General features: G+C 38.2%; 1 protein-coding gene across 2 annotated transcripts; it reads left to right on the top strand.

Annotated features, from left to right (window-relative positions):
* Window positions 1-727: 727 nt before the first annotated feature.
* On the top strand, window positions 728-10727 carry LOC141611823 (uncharacterized). Of its 2 annotated transcripts, none has more exons than XM_074430461.1 (16): window positions 728-924; window positions 1083-1178; window positions 1259-1321; window positions 1432-1509; window positions 2304-2818; window positions 4229-4292; window positions 5367-5774; window positions 6428-6558; window positions 6638-6746; window positions 6842-6987; window positions 7156-7229; window positions 7335-7431; window positions 7527-7729; window positions 8008-9140; window positions 9442-9710; window positions 10315-10727. In XM_074430461.1, exons 1-16 carry the CDS (start codon window positions 895-897, stop codon window positions 10325-10327), a joined length of 3429 nt encoding a protein of 1142 aa, XP_074286562.1. In that variant the 5' UTR covers window positions 728-894; the 3' UTR covers window positions 10328-10727. The 2 variants fall into 2 exon arrangements, with proteins under 2 accessions (XP_074286562.1, XP_074286561.1); XM_074430460.1 differs by having other exon boundaries at window positions 10312-10727.
* The last annotated feature ends 11058 nt before the right edge of the window (window positions 10728-21785 follow it).

Genomic DNA, 21785 nt, shown 5'->3' with positions numbered 1-21785 from the left:
GAAAACTGTGTTGATCAAGTGTTTTAACAATATAGCCTGATTCGGAGTTCGAATCAGTTTTAATTTCTAAATACAATAATTTGAAGTTCATCACAAATTTGAATCGTCTTAAATGAATTCATAGTTTTTGGAGAGTAATTCCAAACATCAAATTACAATAATTTTGTAAACTCGATATTAACATGCTAGGAATTTTATCACACAACGAACGACGATAAGCTTTGGAGCATATAACATTGAGATTTGAGTCGTTGTCTCGTTGATGATGGATGATCAACATGATAGCTTAATGCTAGCTCAATGTGGGATGTCATCATTAGACTGTCCTGCAAGTCGTGATTCTTTAGTGAAATTACTGCAGTAGTTTCTTTGTCATGGTAAATATCAAAAAATCTATCCTCTTTTCATCCATTATTAACTGTTCATGTAGAATCGTACAATCTTGTAGTTAAATCAGATACATGGAAGTTTTTGATCATGTATTAGATGGTTTCGCTTGAAATAAGATCTTAATTGAGCTTTACAATTTTACCCTCTAAGGGGTTGGCGCAAATTGAAATTATAGTGCAATTTTTATTTTATTTTACCTTTTATTTAATTAGGGTGTTACTCAACTCAGTAACACCTGGTGTCGCCTAACACTTCCCATTAGTAAATAAAGGAACAGGAGAAGATGGAGTCAGTCCGGCTAAAATAAAAACGACCGAATCTGTACAAGGAACAAATCACAGGGCAAAAAAACATTTCAGCCTCAATATATATTTTTTTTTTGGTACTAAGCCTCAATATATTCAAACCTCCCTCTCATCCTTTTACTTCATCTTCAAACACACCAAAACATTCCTCTCTCTAAAAAGAGCACATAAAATCCATTCAACAAAGCAACCACCATAGATGCAAGTCTTCAACACATTTAATACAGAGGTAAGCTTCACTTTACTTCTAAAAATGCAAGATTCAACATCTACATTATTATTGTCATTATCCATTCAATTTTACTTGGAAGCTTCATTTTCCGCGTTTTAACTGCATTTCCTTTCCAAATATGGTGATTTTTCACTTTTGATTATTTTCATATGCAGAAAATGGAAGTCGAACATTTACAGAAATACGATGAAGCTTCGCAGCTCCTCAACTCACTTAATGATAACTTCTTTCCTTGTTTTCAAAATTCCTCCGTACTACTTCTCTCCTTTTTTTTATACCGACTATTTTCTTCACTCAAATTTCCGAAAATAATTCCTTTGTTTTTGAGCAGAAAATTGATGAAACACAACTCTTCAACTCACTACCGGAAAGTGTTTACGATTCTCCATCTCCGGTGAGTTCTTTTCTTCATTATTAATGTCGTCGTCAAGATTTTCAATTTTTTATTATTTAGTTTTTACTAACAAAAAAGCTAATCCTTAAAATATCTGTTGTTGATTGAAGAAAATGAAGGCTAATAGGAAGACGATTGAAGATTCACTGCCGCAATACAGTTGCTCGACTCCTCCTTTCAATCGAACAGTAAATTCTTACCTATGTCCTCTGTTTCTTCAACATTTTTTTGTTTATTAGTTTAGGCGTATAATCGTACTGTATGAGTTAACGCTGTGGTTGCAAAAAATTAGCGTCGATACGCCTTTAAAACGTTTCAACGACTCGATTTTCCGAGCTACTGTAAACAACACATAAACAGCTTTGATTTTCAGAAAACTACGTGTTGTTTGGGATGGAAATCTGAAATTTCAAAATTTTTCACTGCGGCAATACAGTAGTTCTTCTGCTGTTTTCAATCGAACAGTATGGCTTCTGTTTCTTCGTTTTTGATTACTTTAGGCGTATAATCACAATAACTAGGGTTGCGGTAGCAATATTAGCATCGATGTGCCTTTACGCTGTTTCAAGGACACGATTTTCCGAGTTACTGTAAACAGCTTTGATTTTCAGAAAACTACGTGTTGTTTGGCAAGGAAATCTGAAATTTCGAAGATTTTATCTCAACATTACCTTGACAAATTCACAAGATATCTTAACATTCTCAATTTTTATTCATTAATTCCGTATCTCTCAGCTTCAGTGTTGCATTGATGTTACAGTACAACATCAATAATTTCTCCGCATTTAATTGCAGAGTTTTTAATAAATTCTCCACATTTATGTGTTAGAAGAAGACTCGGGATTATTTAACTGAAAAGTTATGATATAATGATAAGCTTCTGCTTTGAATGCGAAGAATTTTGTAAGATGAGTAGATTTAGTTTAAAGTTTGAGTGAATTTGGTGATAAATGCGGTGAATTCTCTTTTTTATTGCAAGCAGAGGACTGGAGTATCAACATCGTCACCGTCATCTTCATCATCAACAATCAGCACAAAATCCGGTTCAAGCAACTCACTTAACATGCTGATCGAAGCAATATCCAAAGACAACAAAGCGTCACTAATCGAACAAGCAAACGCCTTATCCATATCTCAATCCTTAGACCGTGCAACAGCATCGCGACTGCTACACATATGCTGCGAGTTCGACTCAGCAGAATCAGCAGCAGCACTACTAAACGGAGAGGTATGTGGAGTAATACCGCTGGTGAACGAGGTGGACAAAGCGACAGGATACGCACCGTTGCACACAGCGGCAGAGAACCACGCAGTGCGTTGCATAGAGCTGCTTATACGGAAAAGAGGACGCACAGACCTCAAAACTAGAAAAGCTGTTACTGCATTAATAGGTAGTGGAAATGGTGGGATGAGTTGCAATAGTACAAGTAGCAGCAGGTGTGGCAGTGTTGTTGCACAGGGTTTGCTCCCTCTGGAGTTGTCTCTGCGTTGCGTCAGGTGAGTCCAAACAAACTCTATCCTCTCACATTTTAATTACACTCGTCCTTTCTTTTTGTCTCGTGCCTCTTTATTTTAATTTTATTATCACGTCAAAGCTTCCCTCATTTATTAGTTACTGCAGTCGGATTCCCTTTTGTTTAGTGTTTTTTATTTTAAAAAAAAAGATGCTGTTATGTTCATGAATAAATACAGTAGTTTATTTTACAATAGGTCTTGGTATAGATGGGTGGGGCGAACAGACGGTAAAGACCTCTAATAAAATGGGTAGGGGGGACAAGGTGGGGCATCCTCATGTGCTTCCCACTTTATGGCAAATGGGTATTTTATGAGGGAAAGTGGTATCCGTCTATACATATAGACGGATAGTGTCCGTCTATAATGAGAATTTGTGTTTATTTTATGTGTAGGTTGTAAATATTTTATATTTATATACTCCGTATTACTTATGTGAGAGTGATGTATTTGGGATTGAAGTGGACAAAATGAAAGTTACCGAAAAAGGAAAGGTTATGTTTGGCCTTTTATCGGAGGTCGTCTGCATTTCTCTCTGATTATTGTCGCCTGCTTTGAGAGTTGGGGGACTGTGTGACTCTGATTTCATGTGTGCAGCTTTTTTAAAATTATATACGAAATATTTTTTCTTCTCTAGGTCTGACCTGTTAGCAAATTGTAACATATTAGAGTGAGATATTTAAAAGTTGTATAAAAGTCCCATAATATATGAAAAATAGTACAATACCAAAAACAATAAAAAATATTAGGATTACTCAACATGATATCTTTCGTATTTTTTCGAATTATATGTGGTACCCTCGTTTTTCAAAAACATCATTAGTATCCTTAAATTTAACGAAAACCCAAAAATTAATTTATATACAATGAAAACGAGATATTTAAAAGTTGTATAATTCTATTTTCTCGTAAATACTATACAAGTATTATTTAATTAACTCATTTATAAAGATGAAAGTTTCGGGTACCATTGGTCATAAAAAAATCGATAAAGTTAATATATATACATATACGTAATGAAACAGAGGTATATTTAAAAGTTGTATAACTACTATTTTTCGTAGATAAACTATACAAGTATCACTTTATTAACTCATTTATAAAGATAAAAGTTTGTTTACATTTCCACATTTTTGGACAAGAATCGATTGGTTAAAACGTATAAATTAAGTAACACTTTAATATTATTAACACATTGATATTGTACCTTTGTCTAAAAAAACACACATTGATATTGTATTTCGTCCCCAAAAAAAAATTTTCTGCAATTGTTGAAAACAATTTTCTTAATTTGTGTGGGGATGTACCATGTGTGCATGGTTAGTATATGGTGGAGGATTGGTGGGGAGTTCGCTGATAGTCTGATGCATTTTGTCATGTCATGAAATTTTGAAGGATGGACACGAAGTGGGGACCAGAAGACCCTCTGGATGATTTGTTACTCATCCTCAGCGAAAAGGTATTCTTGTCTTAATTTTATTTGTCTTTCTCTTCAGCACTATCAAATTATTTACAGCAATATGCCTTTATTTTCTACCACTTGTTTTGCTGGCCACTAAATCTAAATCTTTGCGATCTTAGTTTAGCAGATAAATAATGTTGTTTGTTTAGATATACTGGCCAAGCAAACAAGTGCTCAAAAATTAATGTATGTTTAAGCAATTGGCCAAAAAATTAATGTATCTAATATTTTAGTTATTTTGTCACGTAAAATGGGTATATACAAAAAAAATGCACCATAAGTCTTCTTTCATAAAATTTTCGTAAAAATCTCACTCCGCAAAATGGTTGTATTTTCTTTGAACATTTAGTTTGTGTTATTTGTTTCTACGTATTGTATTTGATATAATGGGTAGTGTCGAAATAGTTATATACAGATAATATTTTAATATCTTATAAAAATTATGAATACCCCTGTTACATTGACGAATTTATGTAGTGGGGTGGAGGTCTCCGAAAATCATAAACAAAATTTTGGAAATTAATTGTTAGCAGGATACCAGAAAGATTTTATTCTGGATCCCAAGTGGCCAAGTCCTTAGTCCTTAGTCCTTAGTCCTTATCCTAGTTATGGCTTGTAATTCCGAATTTTGTTTTTCCTCTATAAAAACGATCCGAGTTGAGCAGTAGACCAAATGTGAATATTCCAAGCGAATTTGTGATTGAAGTAGTAAACAGAAGTTCCAAATATAGTGGAAGCGCCATCTAATCTTCAGAGCAATGTACAATTATCTATTGCTACTGTAATAAGCCATTTATTTATGGCTTTATTAACCGAAATCAAGTATTCATGTACTTGTATGTATTTGGTACAATGTCAAAGAAAATGTGATTAGCATCATTAAAATGCGGTTATGCGAAACTAACAATATGGAATTGATGTCTAGAAAGGCAAGACTTGGACATTATGGACAATCTAGCAGATTTGTTTATAGGTGCATTCACTGTATCATCATTCAGATAGTACTACGGATAGCACACTATGCCTGTAGGAATATATTCGAAGTACCCTTATGCTTTGCTCTGTTTCCAGGATTTACGGGCCATATCTGTGTTGTGTGAGAAGACAAAAGAAACGGGAGAGGTGGCCTATGCCATTGCCATGGAAGGACGAGTGGCTGCACTAGCAGCATTGCTTATGGTTGCAGCTGATAAGGTGACTGGGTCAGTCTTAGAGGTTCGTAATCACTCTGAGTTGGCAGCTGAGAAGATGACAGTATACAGCTGTGTGATCAAGGAGGCTATATCCATTTTCACCCTGAGCCAGGACAATAATGGAGTGGTGGAGATTGATCACAACGTCTACCACGGTGTAGGAGCAAAGGAGAGGAGGGCGCTACTCCTTCGAGAGATGGAGCTTCTTCACTTCTTTGGAGCTTGTCATACTAACAATGGTTTTATGAGCAAGAAACTTGTCTCCCCTCTCATTTTAGCTTGTCAGGTATAATTTCTCAGCTCAGTAGTCATTTGTTATTCCACTATCATCACTAGTATTACATCATTAGAGAAGTTATCTTAGTTTCAAGACTCTCAACATTCCGTCCATACAGAGTGGCAAAAGAACAGTCTATTGCCTTAACCTTCATATCAAAAGTATATGGGTATTCTTTCAACCCCTAATGCGGTGCAGTTAGCAAGAGCACCATATGAAGGTGGTTTTTTTTTTTGCTCATCTAGTGGCTTGTTGGTCAATGATGGTTTGATGATCAAGAATGCAAGAATATTAGACCTTCAGCAATCAGCATGTGGGTACATATCAGATAGTACTTTCCTTTGTCTATGACTGGTCAATCTCTTCCGGTCTTCTAGGCGTTGTAATCACAAGTATGCCAAACATTTAATCAAATTAGTCATTACTCTAATAAATCAGTATTGACACCTTACGCAACAAAGACCAAGCAAAACATTCAATGAATCATATCTGCTTAAATTGACAACTCTTGACAAAATCTACGTTGTGGGAACTCGGATGAGCTTTTTAGGCAATAATTTGGGTTTTAGTATCCTGTCCTTTTGCTGTGCTGCATGATATCACTGACAGCTTAAACCCTCTTATGAGTTGTATTTCTTTTCCTTCTTCTTTTCCCATCAAAGGCTGGAGATGAAGCAGTGATGAAGCTGCTTCTGAAGACTAATATTGATGTAAATGAAGTTGACTCTGAAGGCAACTCTGCTCTAAAATGGTGCCTTAAAGCATCGAAAGTGCCTAACCGTCAGCAGATTAGGTATCAGACTGTGGCACAAGAGAATATATTTCTTATCCATCTAATTCAGTTACTAAAGTGCGGAAATTTCATTATATAGAATCCTTCTCCTCCTACTGAAGCATGGTGCTAGAGTGAGACAGAAAGATAAGTTCGGACTGACTTCAGTTCATGTTGCTGCGGGAACTGGAAAAATTGACGCACTTGAGGTATGTTGATGTCATTAATCAATTTTATCGTTCTTGAAGTTTTGAAAGTTTTATTGCTGTTGTTACTTTGAGTCTTTCTGTGCTTGATTTCCTAGATACTGCTATTGCGGGATCCAGACACCGTCCATCTAACATCAGAGTTGAAAGAAACTCCTTTGTTTCTTGCAGCAAAGAATGACCGAATAGATTGTGCTCAACTCCTCCTACGTTTTGGGGCAAGCACAGAAATTCATAATTTGCGGTCAGAAACCCTTAAATTTTCTTGAAATAGATTTTCTTTGACCAATTTGGCAAACTAGTTTTTGTTATTTTTTTTGCCTAGTTTGCATTTGTATCTCAAAGCTCCAGTAAATTATGTCTTAATACTGACCTAATACCCTTGTTTCCAAATCTTACTTGCTTACTTCAGTCGGGAAAGACCTATTGAATTGGCAAAATCACAGCAAATGCGTGCTGCTTTGAATCGTACCAGTTTAGTCATCAGTAAGTTTTGTCACGCTATGGAAGGCACTTAACGAGTATGCTTTCTGAGTTTTCTCGCGATCAAAATAGACTTATTAAATACATCACTTTTCTACAATAATGCAGCCAACAGGAACTCGCGGCAAAAAATCACTGTACAAAATGATGAGGTGGTTTCAACACGTGAAGTACCTCTGAAGGAAACATGGTCTTCGTCTGAGAGGTAATTTTTTTTAATTCAAGAACATAAAAACATGATTTAACTTTTTTCAATAAGTCATAGTTTGGCATTTCATGCTTTTCTTCTCGAGAATGCAGTATCAACTCAAGTTCAGATGGTGATATCTGTAAATACTATACATCAGCAACAGGATGTGCCAGAGGGTCTAATTGCTTTTTCAAGCACGGTGAAGAGGAACTTGGTAACAAGAAATCAAGAAGCAGACTTGCTCGTTCTCTAGCTCTCCAGGAGTTTAAGAGAAAGATTTTTGTAGGAGGACTACCAATAACTATAGACTCAGGTGAGAGATCTTATATGGTTCTAGACTATGTTACTTTGACACTTCACTTTGCCAGCGTATTGCATGTCCGACACTTCAACATGACGACATAATACTAAACCCTCAAATACTTTATTTAGGTTAAAGTATGAAGCTTTTAACAAAATAGCCCTGTCGCACATTTGCTGTCGACCAAGTAACAGTGGTTCTAGAACAAATAAGTTTCAGTTTGGTTACACTTGGCAGTTTTCCAAAGCAATATATTGCAAGGCTACTCATTTAATCATTATGTGACGCAGAGTCGTTAGCTTGTATTATGCAAGAGAAATTTGGACCTGTGGTAGATGCCAAAGTTTTGGAGGTGAATATTGATGGTCAAGTACTATCCAGAGGATTTGGCTTCGTCACATTCACGGATGAAAAATCTGTAAACGCTGCTTTGGATGCCCACTATACTGATATATTGGGAAAGAAAGTTGAGATGAAAACTGCTGTCCCAAAATGCTTACTATCACATGATGACTCTGAAGATGAGTCCCTTCATGAGGAACCTCAGAACAAGACGGTTCAGGAGGAAATGCAGCAAAAAATTAGCCAACTCTACTCTCAAGAACTAGGCCAATTTGAGATTAGTTCAGATGCCAACAAACCTGAGCAGATTTCTTGGGCCAGCGGAATAGTTTTAGACCAACCCGAGGAACTAGTTGAGGCCCACAAAAGCCGATCTGCTGTGCAAGATATGCCTAAATGGTTTGCAGTGCTGAAGAAATGGCTTCCTAATTTCTTAAAGAAGATGTCAAGGAATACAAAACAAGGAGAGTTTTACTCCCTGTCATCTCTCAAAACAGATTTTAAAGCACTATTTGGCCTCGATCTTGATCATGCCTCACTTGGCTACCCTAAGCTTAGTGATTTTATCAAGGCTTACCCTGGATTGTGTGCTTCAAAGTTTATCAACACTGGTGGGACAATCCCAAATCATATGATTCTTTTACCACCAAAGGTTTCCCGCCCTCGAGCACTGGCTGTATCAAAGATTGATTTCTCTGCACTCAGCGATATAACAACAGCTAAGAAACACGTTGACCATAATCGTCACAAGGATGTTGATGTGGCCAAAATCGAATCTGACAAAGATTGTTTTTCCAGCAGGAGCTCTGAGACCAGTCCTGATGCTACAGTTGCCAATGCAGTTGGTGGTGAATCGACAGTTGAAAATGTCAAGACTACTGCAACTGATACATTACCTGCGACCAACCCAAGGTTCCTGCAGTTTCTGACACCAGACCCTATTTTTCATGCTCGAACATGGAGAGGGACTGGAGGATTCAAGGCTCCAGATGAGCATTTCAGGCAGAAGCATTTAGTCCTTGAGCACCTTGCCCGAAAGAAGAACGATGTGTTCTTCCTTAGAAGCATCAAATTCTATGATGTAAGATTGATTAAAAATATTTATCATAATATCATCGATCCCCATTGTTTTAGAAACTTCTACTGATTTTTATGATTTTTTTTAACTATACACATATGTACACTTAATTTTCTTATCCTATTTTTTTCTTCTTTAATTTACTTCGCCTTGATGCTTTCAAGTGATCATATTAGCTGAACCATATCAATGTAGGAACAACACTTTTTTGTTGTTGTAAGATGACACAAGTGTCTCCGTAACATTTCCAAGATTAAATTTTCCTCTCTGTAACATTTACACTGTTTTTCAATTATGGATACAGGATTATGCAGCCAGTGTGAAGCGAGGGACTTGTTTTGCTTGTGGAGAAAACAGATTGGTTTGGGCCAATTATCCATGCCAACACTTGTTGTGGTGCAGCGGCTGCAGAGCCAAAGCCATGAGGATTGCTGAAGTTGGCACTCCGAGTCACAAATGTGTAGTGTGTGACCATGTGGTGGTAAAAATTGATTTGGTATCATGGTCTAAGCTGCAGTTTCAGAGCAACGCTGACACTGAATTTCCGCCTATTCATGCTGCCCGCCTGAGAAGGTCAGGGTATATTTTCCTTTTACTCACGTTATTTTATGCATCCTTTTACAATGACACTGCACCTGCATATGACTGTGTAAGGGGATAGGATACATGAATTTATACCCCGCGACTAAAATCTCGATGGAATGTTACAGGAAACATGATCGGTTATGTTTCCTCCATCACTAGTAAATATTGCATGAAACGCTGAGAAACTTGTCACAGTATATCAACTTTGCAAATGTTAGTTAGCTTAGTAAAATTGTCGCTAAGAATATGAACTCGTGTTTTTGTTCTGCTCTTTGCTCTTACAGCATATCATCCACCAATGTAAAGCGTCTTTTTAATATTCCGCCGAACTGCATGACACTTTTCACAAGGAGGATCACTTTAGTTGAAAAATACTCTCTCCCTTCTCTTTCACTACCATTAATGAAAATATGTGAGGTAGATTTTGAAAATGTATCAAATTTCCTTGAATAGAGAGGGGGAAATTATTTTCAAAACCCGTCCTGAAAGTAGATATACGGAGTAATAATCATATGCTTATGCTAGGTACCGAATAACATAGCTTAATGAGCCTCTGTCTAAAGTAAACTGTATTTCTCCTTTGGTGCAGCAGTCAAAAGGTATGATCTTAAAGAGCGTATCTGGTTTAAGGAACAAGCTTCAGAGTACAGCCGCCGTCTTTTTGGGTTGAGAACTCATACACTCCGCAATACTCCATAGCTTTATGCTTCTCCTACCTTTTGGCTTGTAATAAACATGAAACAATTTACTTTCCAGTCTTTTGTTTGCTTTAGGCTAGCTTTAACACACCCTCCCCCCTTGCTGGGAGTGAGGCAGAGGCAGTACACGCCTTCTTTTGCTGAGGATTATAGGCAATATCGCACTAGGCAGTCAGTATCGTATCTGCTGTCAATAGTTGGATGGAAGTAAGAATTTGAAATATTTGACATTTCTTTCCTTTGTTATTCCATGGAATATAAAGCTATAGCCTATAAATCCTGATAGGAATCTACTGGCTTCATATTCCATCGTTTTGCGAGGTAACTAGCCTAACAGTAAGTTTTAACAGCATGGTTTATCTTAAGAGTTTTTTTGTCAAAAGCTACCTAATATTTACCTCATTTTCATAAATACTACCTAAAGTTTTTAATTTTGCGAGAAACTACCTAAATTTTCTTGACTTTTGTCGGACACTACCAAATTGAAAAATTCGATCAAATTAGACAAAATTCTAACTCGATAACATTATTTTTGGCATTAAACATACATTAATTACTATACTTAACCACCACCAACTGTTTTGATTAGCTACTAACACATTTATTTCAATTTTTTTTTCTACAATTTTGACTAGTTTGGCGAGATTGTGGCTAATTTGGACAAAATTATGATTAATTCGATTGGCATTTTGACTTATTTGTCGGAATTTTAGTTAATTTGGAAAAAAATTGTCGAATTTGCTCATTAATTTCAATTTGGTAGTTTTCGACAAAAGTAAAAAAATACTCCCTCCTATTCATTCATTTTGTCCCTCTTTCCTTATCGAAGCTAGTCGGATTTTTGTCCCTCTTTCCTTTTTTGGTAACTTTTGTGTGGTCCGAATTTAATTACATGTGGGGTAGAGTGGAATAGAGTGTTTTGTGTGGTCCAAAATCATTTTCTTAATTCTTGTGTAAAATAGAAGGGGGACAAAATGAATGAATAGGAGGGAGTATTAGGTAGTTTCTCGCAAAATTAAAAACTTTAGGTAGTATTTATAAAAATGAGGTAAATATTAGGTAGTTTTTGACAAAAAACTCTTATCTTAATTCTAAATGTTTTAACAGCATGCCAATCACGAATATAAGTTTTAACTACCCTTCCAACATATACCCACAATGTCGTCTCCGGCAAATACAATCCCTAACAGTAACGAAGTTTTCCCGACCGCTAATTGTCCACAACATACACTCTGTTGACAAGCTCGTTGGCAGCAACTACCAACCATGGCGTGTCCAAATTGAATCTCTCTAATTTGGCCACGGCCTCCACGATGTTATAACACTTGGCTTAGGCAAGACAAACTACTATACGGAGCCTTGACTGACACCCTAGAATAACCATGTGACCCCTCATTAACCGATCCTCCTCCACCAGCAAGGAGGTTTGGAGATTTTCGCTACAATATATGCCCTACCTTCTCGAGGCACACAAATTAAAGCTTTCAACTTTTAACTGATCGTTCCCTTCCACAATTTGCCTAAAGGGTTTTTGTTTTATTTTTAAATTACTATTGGTGCCCGGCTATGCGCCGGCTCCCTCTATTTATCGTTAAAATTTATTTTAATTAAATAAAACTAGTACTTTAAAGATGTGATAGGGAAAATACTAGGTGTCGTAATACTAGAATTAACTACCAAATTAACAATTTATAAGCCTAACTAAACTCTACTAACTTCAAGCAATAAGGTAGTAAATTGGCAAACTAGGGTCGAACCCAAGGGAAGGACTTTTGAACTAAAGAGTTGAATTTTTACAAATAGCAACTAATTAGGACTCTATGAACTAATTAAGACACTAACCACAATTAAGACTTACTAATTAGTTTATCCACAAACAATGATTATGAACAATGGTTAACATGTAGTATGACATAAATGAAGGAAGTTTGGTTTTGAAGTAGCATAAGGAAAAGTAAAGATGCAATTTTTATCATAGAAGCAAAACAACAAACATTAGATATGCAACAATCAAATATGGGAAAGAAATTGATATAATTCTCTCTTAGTAATCCAACAATGATAAAGCTTGACTCTTTTCTCTTTATTGTTATCTATCCAATACTACCATCTCAAGAAATTGACACACACAATTAAACCATATATGTGAGTTCTTCAATTCTAACCACAACTCATTAAACCATGAATGGAAACTAGAATTGAGCATGAAAGTTTTGCCAAGAGATGTAAGCTAGAATCAAATCCTACTAGATTAAACCATGCTAACAAGAAAAGACATGTAATTTCCTACTTGTTATATGAATCCTTTAAACCAAATCAACATACAACAAGTTTGCTCCAAACAATTCTAGATAGATTAAACCATTTCTCTAAAATTTGCAATAGTTAGGTAAATAAGATGCAAGAGTGATCAATTCATACATTCATCTACTCAACATAAGAATTTAAGAACAAAGGAAAGAACAATACATAAATTGAGAGAGATTTAAGAGTCTTACAACATCAAAGTTGGATACTTTGATCAAATTACACCAAGTTAAAAGCTTAGCCAGCCTTCCATATCCTTATAAGAATCCAAGAAATGTGGAAAGATTGACATCAAAACCAACCAAAGATTACAATTTTCACCCAAATACTAAGTCTTTCTTTCATACAAGTTATTGAGATTATTCAATAATGAGATGATACTCTAGGTCTTCAGAACATGAACTAATATATAGGGTTGAACTCCCCTCTAGGTTAAACATGGTTTGGGCTTCCACGGAATGGCTTAAGACGGATTATCAACTCTCAAAGGCTGAGGAGGACGCAGGCTGCGTCAACAGACGCAGGCTGCGTCCCAGGCTGATCTCCGCTCCAAAATTGCTTCTTCTTTTCACGATCCTTTCATCAATTGGCCTCCATGCTTTTCACCAAGGGATGTCAACTCCTATGCTAGCTCATATGTAACCGTCTTCATTTGATTGCTTGCTTAGGAGTGTGGCTAGAGGCTCTTGCTCGGGATTCCAAACTCTCCTCTAAAAAAAATGCTCCACACATGCATTAAAACTCATTAATCACAACAAACAATGGGACGGAAAGACTAGTTCATTATTTCGACAACAAGACCCTTAAATTAAACCAAACTAGGACTAAGAAGGCTTTATTGACTCGACACTTTCGACTCTATCAAACTCCCCCACACTTAGACTTTTGCTCGTCATGAGTAAAACTCAAGGAAGGCATTTGGGCAAGTCTAAAGGCGAGTAGAGGGGTGAATGATCACTCTTCCCTTTCCACATCCAACTTATGTCTCCCTCACACACAATCCACCAATTAAATGAAAATCTAGACTCAAATTTTTTGACACTCACTCTTCACTCACTCCCCCTACTTATATCTCCCTCATACAAAGAAACAACACACCACCAACTCCGACTCATTCCAACTCCACCTTTCTTATATCACCAATAAGAGGTGGCCACTCTCACCTTATCCCAAGGTGATAGCAAAGTGGCCTAGGCAACTCCTAAATCATCACATTACACCACTTATATCACCCCCTTATCATTCCAAGCAAGGTATGATCATGCTACTTGGTTGGCCACACACCTACATTAATCAACAACCAAAGTAGCCAATGCAAAAACCACCAATTTAGAACAAGTTTTTGTGACTTAAAAATAAATTAAATCCTAATCTAGCCTTCTTCCAAGACCCTCCTTATCACTCCCTTCTTATCCCTCCATCTTTTTGGTGTTACATTTTCTCAATTTTTCAAATTTTTTTGGTTGAAAATCCCTCGTTCTGCCTAAGGTGCCCTTTCGGGTTTTCACCTTAGCTTTCCTTTCCTCTCATGGTGGCTTGCAACTCGTTTCTTCATTTTACCCGGAATGCCCTTTCGGGTTTTCATTCCGTCATCGGCCACCTTCCCAATCTTGCCTTAGGCGCCCACCCTTGTGGGTTTTCACCTAGCCGGGATTTTTTTTCAAATGCATCAAAAACTAAGGGGTCGTTTGGTTCAGTGCGTAGGAATGGAATGGAATGAGATGAGAAACCATAGTAGTATGAGGTTCTAATTCCATTCCTTTAAAAACTTGTTTGGTTCATTTTAATAATAACCATGAAGGAATGGAGTTGGAATCCAAGGGGAAGAGGTGGGTATGTGATTCCAAGGGGTTGGGGTGGAGTTAGAATCCATTGGGTATCTAACTCCATTCTAAAATCACCCAACCAAACACTTGAATGGACTCAATCCATTCCATTCCATTCCAAAGTAGCCAACCAAACACCCCCTAAGTATATACATATATTACAATCATCTCACTCCCCCACAATTAGGCCACACATTGTCCTCAATGTGGAGGAGTACCATCACCTTCTCAAGCTTAATTGTTGAAGGGACCCGAGCCTTCTCCTTGCTCATATGTCCCTTGGTTTCTTCTTCTTCTCTCCCTCGCTTCTCTTACTCTTCTCGCCCCCTCATAGCCTTCATCAACTTGTTGCTCATTAATGGAGGGTTGGTAGTTGGGATCATTATGGTGGAGGGTCATGCCAAAGAGGCCTCGAATGAGGCCGAAGTAATCTTCTTGTGTTTGGGCATCTTGGTAAGAGTCCTCAATGTATTGGTGGTGCCTTTCATTTTGCACCCCAAATTGGTGGCTCACTTAGAGTAGGCAATGGGCCGTGCTAGGCCGGCCTGTCGTGCCTTCTCCTAAAATTGGCCCGGCCCAGGCACGGATATTGGGCTCCTCGGGCTGTGCCGTGCCAGGCCCACTGATCCAAACCTACGCCGCGGCCCGCTCAAGGCACGGCCATTTTCGTGCTCGGGCTGTGCCTTGCCCATGGACTTTTCGTGCCTTGTCTGTGGGCCGGCCCATGTGCTTTAATATTTTTTTTTATTTAAAAAAATGTTATATAATTGATATACTTTTAGTACTTTTTGTTTAATAAATGATGATTAATGGTTTAAATATATATTTTATTAAATATTAATGTACTTTTTGTTTAATAAATGATGATTAATGGTTTAAATATATATTTTATTAAATATTAATGTATTTTTTGTTTAATAAATAATGATCAACGGGCCATTCTTCGGACCGGGCCGGGCCAAGCCCGTCGTGCTTGGTGCGTGCCGGGCTCCACCGTGCTTGGGCCGTGCCGTGCCTGGGCACGGATTTCTGAAGAAAATCGCGTCGGAGCCCGTCTCAAGCCCAGTCGTGTCGTGTCCGTGCTTCCTCGATTTTCTCGTCGGGCCGGGCCGGGTCGTGCCTGGCCGTGCTGCCCACCGGCCCGCGGCTCTTTATGCCAACTCTAGGCGCACTTGCTCTCTCCATTCATTTTGAGACTTCCACAAGGCTTGATTATCTTCCCATTGCTTGGCTTGTTGTTGTTGCCAAGCATAGGATTCCTCTTGTCGTTTTGCAATTCCTTCAAGCATCCTCATTTGAGCTAATTTGGCTTCATCTCCCAACTGCTTATGATCATCAAAGCATTCTTGAATTGTTCTAAGCTCTCCAACCTTGGCCCATATTGTTGTTGCCAAGTTGGGAGCTCTCAACCCTCCCACTAATAGCTTGTAAAGTCCCCCGGGTGTCCTCAAAGTACTTGAACATTTGATGTTGCCAAGGTTCCATGGTTTGAGTGGTGGAACCGCCAGCTTCATGCATAGGAGTGTCGTGCACAAAAGTGGAGTGCACACCCGGTTGTTGGAAACTAGGCTCTTCCATTCTTTCTATCTCCCTCTCTTCCTCTTGTCTCTCACTCTCCACCTCCCTTCTTGGTCTTACTTCACTTATTCTAGACACACTCCTTCTTGGCCCTTCTCGTTGTTCTTTTTCAATATCGATTGGGATCTCGGCGGCAATAGAAATGGTGTGCCGTGGGTCCCCTAGGAAGAGGCATTAGAGGAGGTAACCGAAGATAAGACAACCCATTATTTCCCAACCAATGAACCGAAAGTGGCAACGTTCGAAGAGTTTTAAACATGTTGCATTCTTGGAGGGCGAATTCGTTGTAATAAAAAATTCCCCTAGCTTCGTTGACCGCTTGACTTTCGGGGATTTGCCCATGGAAAGGCCGGACAAAGAAGGTCACAAGTCCATCACAATGAATATTCCCACCCGATTGCTTCAATTTGTGATGCAAGCATGCATCCATGAATAATTTGGCCCAATCCGGGATGCCTACTCCCTCGGGGAGCATGGTCCATAAATAGAGCTTCACCAGTTCACTAACCTTAGTTAGCTCTCCGACGGCCGTGAAAAGGGTGATAAGAAAACGGGCAATTATGCGGAGGGGTGGGTTGGTTAGGGCGGAAATTTTATCATCTTTGGTGGTAGAGGTTTTATCGGTGAGTGCGTTCCAAAATTCCTCGGCAGTTCGTTTTCTTGACATGATTGGCTCGGGATTTTTGGTTATTTTTAGGATCTCCCTCACTTGTGAGAGGGTGCACTCGTACCACTTTTGGTGAATTCTAAACTTATATGAACGCTCGCCATCTTCATCCATATCAAGTTCGGTCAATGTGGTTAGGAACTCGTAGGTGTAGGATTGGTAAGTTATGTCCCACGTATTCTCATGGAGATAGGCCTCTAGTCCTACCTTAGCAAGTAAAGAGAAGGTATGTAATGTCATAGAGGCCAAGCTTTTTCAAGGTGGCCGAGCATAAGAATTTGGCTGTGACAACATTTTGTGGCTTTGGGGCAAAGAATTTGTTCCATATTTTCAATTGAGCGGCGGTCATTCCCTCATGTCCCATAAATACTTCCTCAATATCCGAATCGGATGCCTCAACCGCTCTCTTCTTTGATTTACCCTTTCCACTAAACAACCTTGCGATCTTTGGGGCCATCCTACACTTCCTTGCAAGATAAAAACAAAACAAATACCACTCAAAACAGTTTTTCACTCAATGAGGCAAATCAACAAATACTTGGTGTGCACCACTTTGCAACTTCTCAAAAATTTGTGTTTGATGATTTCCTCTACCTCACCCATAATTTTTTTTTGCCACAACAATTATAATATCCCAACAACAACAATGAAAACGAAACAAGGAGTCCTAAAACTCTTAATTTTGACCTAAACAAGTATGTCAAAACTTAAAGGGGAGATTATGGTTATACCTTCCCGGTTCCACACAAAACTTGCTAAAAGTTGTTGAATAATCCTTGCAAAACCCGTTTAGAACCTTAATATCCCAGTTGAAGCTTCGGTTTTGACGACTCTTGAGTTTGGGTTCTTGATGGAATTGGGCAAAATCTGTCAAAAAGGTTGTATGAGAGGTATTTGGTGGTGGTAATCACACAAGTGAGGGATTTGTGCAAAGGAGGGTGATGCCTGTCGTTGCGTGCACCAAAGATAAAATTTATAAGTCCAAACTACTACTATAGCTAGTGGCAGTCAGGGTCGAACCACAGGGAGGCGATGCAATCAATAGTTGTCTGATTTTAGTCTTTAAAGTAAGAAGTGTGGGGGTTTGATTTGATTTGGTCTATAGCTAAAGGCAATAAAAGACAGTAAACTAAATAAACGGATGAAAACAAATATTAAAAGGGTGCTAAGATGGTCGGTTCACTATAGTTTCGGCGACAGTATATTAGGTAGGTCTAAAACAAACACGTGAGACGGGAAAATAAGAAATCCTCTCGGTCCATTCTTACAGGTAGCATCTTTCGATCTCGCTACAGGTCCCTAATATCACTAATACTAACTTTCGTCCTGAAAAGTGACTAAAAAGGCTAAATTAACTCATCTCTCGATCTTATTAATTTAGTCATCTTAATTAGGTAGGCTATTCCCTTCCCTATCTTTCGATCTTTATTGGGTCGGTCAAGTCCTAGGCATTTAACTAGTCGCGTGCACTCGATTCGTCAAACATAGCAATTTAATTAATTAAAACGAAGGTGATCTCACATGGCCGGTCGATCGACCAGGTAGGCCAATCGATCGACCAAGGCGCGATTCGGGTCTACTATTCTAATGCCGCCTACTTCTACAGATTCCCTACATCCTAGCACAAGGTATTTAGCTAATCATAACTATGACGAAAACAACAACAAGATCAACGAATAAAACTACTGAATTCATGCTTGAAATAATTAAACAAACCAATAACATAAAACGACAGTTGTGGCAATGGGAATTCTAACTAGAAATTTCTAAGCTATGAACGAAAACGAAACTGAATTAATAAGCAGAGAAAATACCGTATGAAATAGGAGGAAACCGAACGTACGAACGGAAGTAAAGCAATAATACCGATTGTATTGAATAATTAAACCTAAATGCAAGCCCTAATATTTCCCTAAAGTTTTCTGATAAAAGACTTGATTAAAGCTTTCTTTTCATTCTGAATAACCTAGGTTACGTTATATAGAATATCGCGTAACCTTTATTCCTAAACCTAATATACAATGGGCTTTGGAAATCTCGTTCTATTAATTCACGTCAGAATTAACGGTATGGTCGATCGACCATAGCAGCCGGTCGATCGACTGGTCATCGCTGAACAGTAGCTTTTGTAAGTCGTGGGTTGGTCGATCGACCATGGAGGCCAGTCGATCGACTGCTTTAGCTGATAGTCCGCTTCTAATTCTTCATAAAATTATCTTTTAGGCCTCGAAATGCGCACCAAGCTCGTTCCTTAAGTAAATACTTCACGTCAAATGCAATGCAAGATACTTGGGGACGGATTTAGCTCAATATCTACTCATTTCCGCATAAATCTGCAATATTACATAAAAATACGAAAGTAGACGAAATGGGGGCAAATAGTAGCTTTAAACTACATAAATGAGCTCTGAAATGCGTGTAAAATGGGGTGTAAAACATCATATAAATGACACGCATCAAACTTCCCCAAACCAAACCCTTGCTTGTCCCCAAGCAAGAACTAGACTCGATCCTAAAACCTAATGGAACGAGTTCAATCTCAGAGCGAAATGCAACCCGAATAGCCTAAACAATTTAATGCAATAACCAACAATCAATTAGCAATGTGAATCATGCAAACGAGTTATGAAGTCGTTAAAAACCTGCTGAACCGTCAACTATAGAGACTTATCAATTCGGACTCTCACGGGTCGCTCATAACACTCAGTCAATACAGGTGAGAAATGTAAAGATAGAAAGAATTCATTTTGTAATGACACTCATCTAACTACGACCTATAAGAACATGCCTGCAATCTAATATGAAAATAATCTCTACAACCGTACATATGCATTCCAACCAAACAAATGACCATGACACATGCCGAGGTAAATATGGATATGTGAGGTATGGGTAAGAAGAGGCTAAGATAAATTGGGATAAAAACAAAGTTAAAAGCCAAGCTAGTAACTAAGGGAACCAAATTATGACAACATCCAACTTCTTGCTCAAAATTTCAATCGAAACGGTGCTAATAGCAAGCACTAAACTCACAATCTCCATAGTTAATCAACTCCCCATAAGAAATGAATGCAACATGGGAGCAAAAATCGTCATTTAATAAAGACTTCAAATTATGCGAATCTTCTTTTCTTCTCGGGCTTCGGTCGATCGACCAAGATGGGCAGTCGATCGACCGGATTATACAGTACAACACGCATTTTTTCTTTCTTTTTTCGAATCATTTTTCTTCTCTTTTTTTTTTTTCTTTTTCATTTTCCCAACAACACCTCAAAATGAGCATTAACTACCAAAAATGAAGTAACAATCCCAAGAACATAAACTACTAGCTTGACAAGGGCAGGCTAAATGTAGGGTGTAGTTAACGGGACAAAAAGGCTATTTTTGGTAGTGGAGCTTATGGGCAAAATGAACAAAGGGGTGACCTCTTCCACATGTGTCAACAAACCACAGACCGAATGCATACAGGTATTAAGCAGATTAAGTTCATATTTATGCATATTTATGTAACATGTCTCATAAGGAGCAACTACTCACAATCCTAGATAAACTGGTCACAGATGACACCAGTTATAGGCTCTAATTCTCAGAAAAATAAGTAGTTTGCCGAAAATCAAAGTCAAGTCTCAAGTCCAGCAAAATATTAACGAAAACTCGTAGATATGCATATGCGATTCTACTAATAACATGTCAATTAAGCAAGGCTTAAGCAAAAACAGATGAAAATGCAATGTCATCATTGAAATACTATCGTTCCGACTCGACCTAAATGCTAAAATAAACGTGCAATTTTTTGAAATTTTTTGAAATTTTTCAATTTTTTTGAATTTTCTGCATAAATAAGAGAAATTAAACAACAAATGCAGGACAAAATGTAAACGTGAATGCAAGCAAATGAAATGCAACGCAAAACCCTTCCCCAAACCAAATCGCACAATGTCCCCATTGTGCAAAATCATGTAATGAAATAAAAGGAAAATGGGAATTTGCGATAAATTAACTAAACAAAACATGAAGTAAGAACTCGGAAACTCACAAGACTTTAAGCGCAGCAAAAGGAAAGCTCCCCAAACCAGCGTGAGCTAGGAGGTTTCAGTAGCCAACAGTGCTACCAATAAGTACCTGAAAAGAACAAACAAAAGTACCGCGCATAAAACCGAGAAAACAATTTATGAAACGCAACATTATGTGTAAAATAAAGAAACGGAAGAAAACATAAATGAGTCGGAGAATAAAGTGGAGAAAAGACTCCCTCAACTCCGCAAATCGATCAAACGCAGCAGGGGAATGATCGAAAACAGGTACAACAGCGCAGGGTGGTCGATCGACCATATCACTCACTCGATCGACCAGGGTGAACAGGAACAGAAGCTCCTGGAAAACGCAGCTCAGTCGATCGACCATACTGGCCAGTCGATCGACTGGAAGACCTGCTGTAAAATCTGATTTCTTCGAATTAACTCAATAAATTGAGCCAATATGGTCTATAAACCTGCAAATGCACACAATAGCGCGCCCAAAATTGCGCAAAACCCAAAGCAATAGTCCAAAGTGTATAAAATCCTAAGCAAACTAATTAAAAATGCGAAGTCTCGCGCACACGAAAAACAATAAATAGTCTTAAAAAGCAATAAAATGAATGGTTTTGTAAATGTCTTGATCAACTAATAGTTGATCAAGAATGGCCACGGAATGGCCCACTTGCTCGGCTTCTGGCTACAAGAGGTAGCCTCTACAGTGCTCATCTTCTCAGCTGTGCCCTTCTCAACTCCAACATCCTCAGAACTCAACGGATCAACAGCTTCAGCATCTCCCCAATCAATGACCTCATCCGGCTCATCAGAATCCAAATCGGACTCCGTCACTTTGACTGGCTCCTCATCAGGCTCCTCATCAGTGCCATAGCTAAGGCATCCTAGACCGCCTCTTTGAACGATTGGCTCCTTCACAGTTGGAGCAACATGCGGCTCTTCCTTCCCCAAACCAG

Source organism: Silene latifolia, chromosome 11 (assembly GCF_048544455.1).
Source record: "Silene latifolia isolate original U9 population chromosome 11, ASM4854445v1, whole genome shotgun sequence".
NCBI lineage: Eukaryota > Viridiplantae > Streptophyta > Magnoliopsida > Caryophyllales > Caryophyllaceae > Silene > Silene latifolia.
This window is presented reverse-complemented; position numbering and strand designations above follow the sequence as displayed.

Excerpts from the sequence above, each read along its gene's own strand:
- LOC141611823 (XM_074430460.1), top strand. The coding sequence starts at position 895 with ATGCAAGTCTTCAACACATTTAATACAGAG. Across the intron at positions 925-1,082 it reads TCAACACATTTAATACAGAG|AAAATGGAAGTCGAACATTT; the intron begins GTAAGCTTCACT and ends TTTCATATGCAG. Across the intron at positions 1,179-1,258 it reads CTTGTTTTCAAAATTCCTCC|AAAATTGATGAAACACAACT; the intron begins GTACTACTTCTC and ends GTTTTTGAGCAG.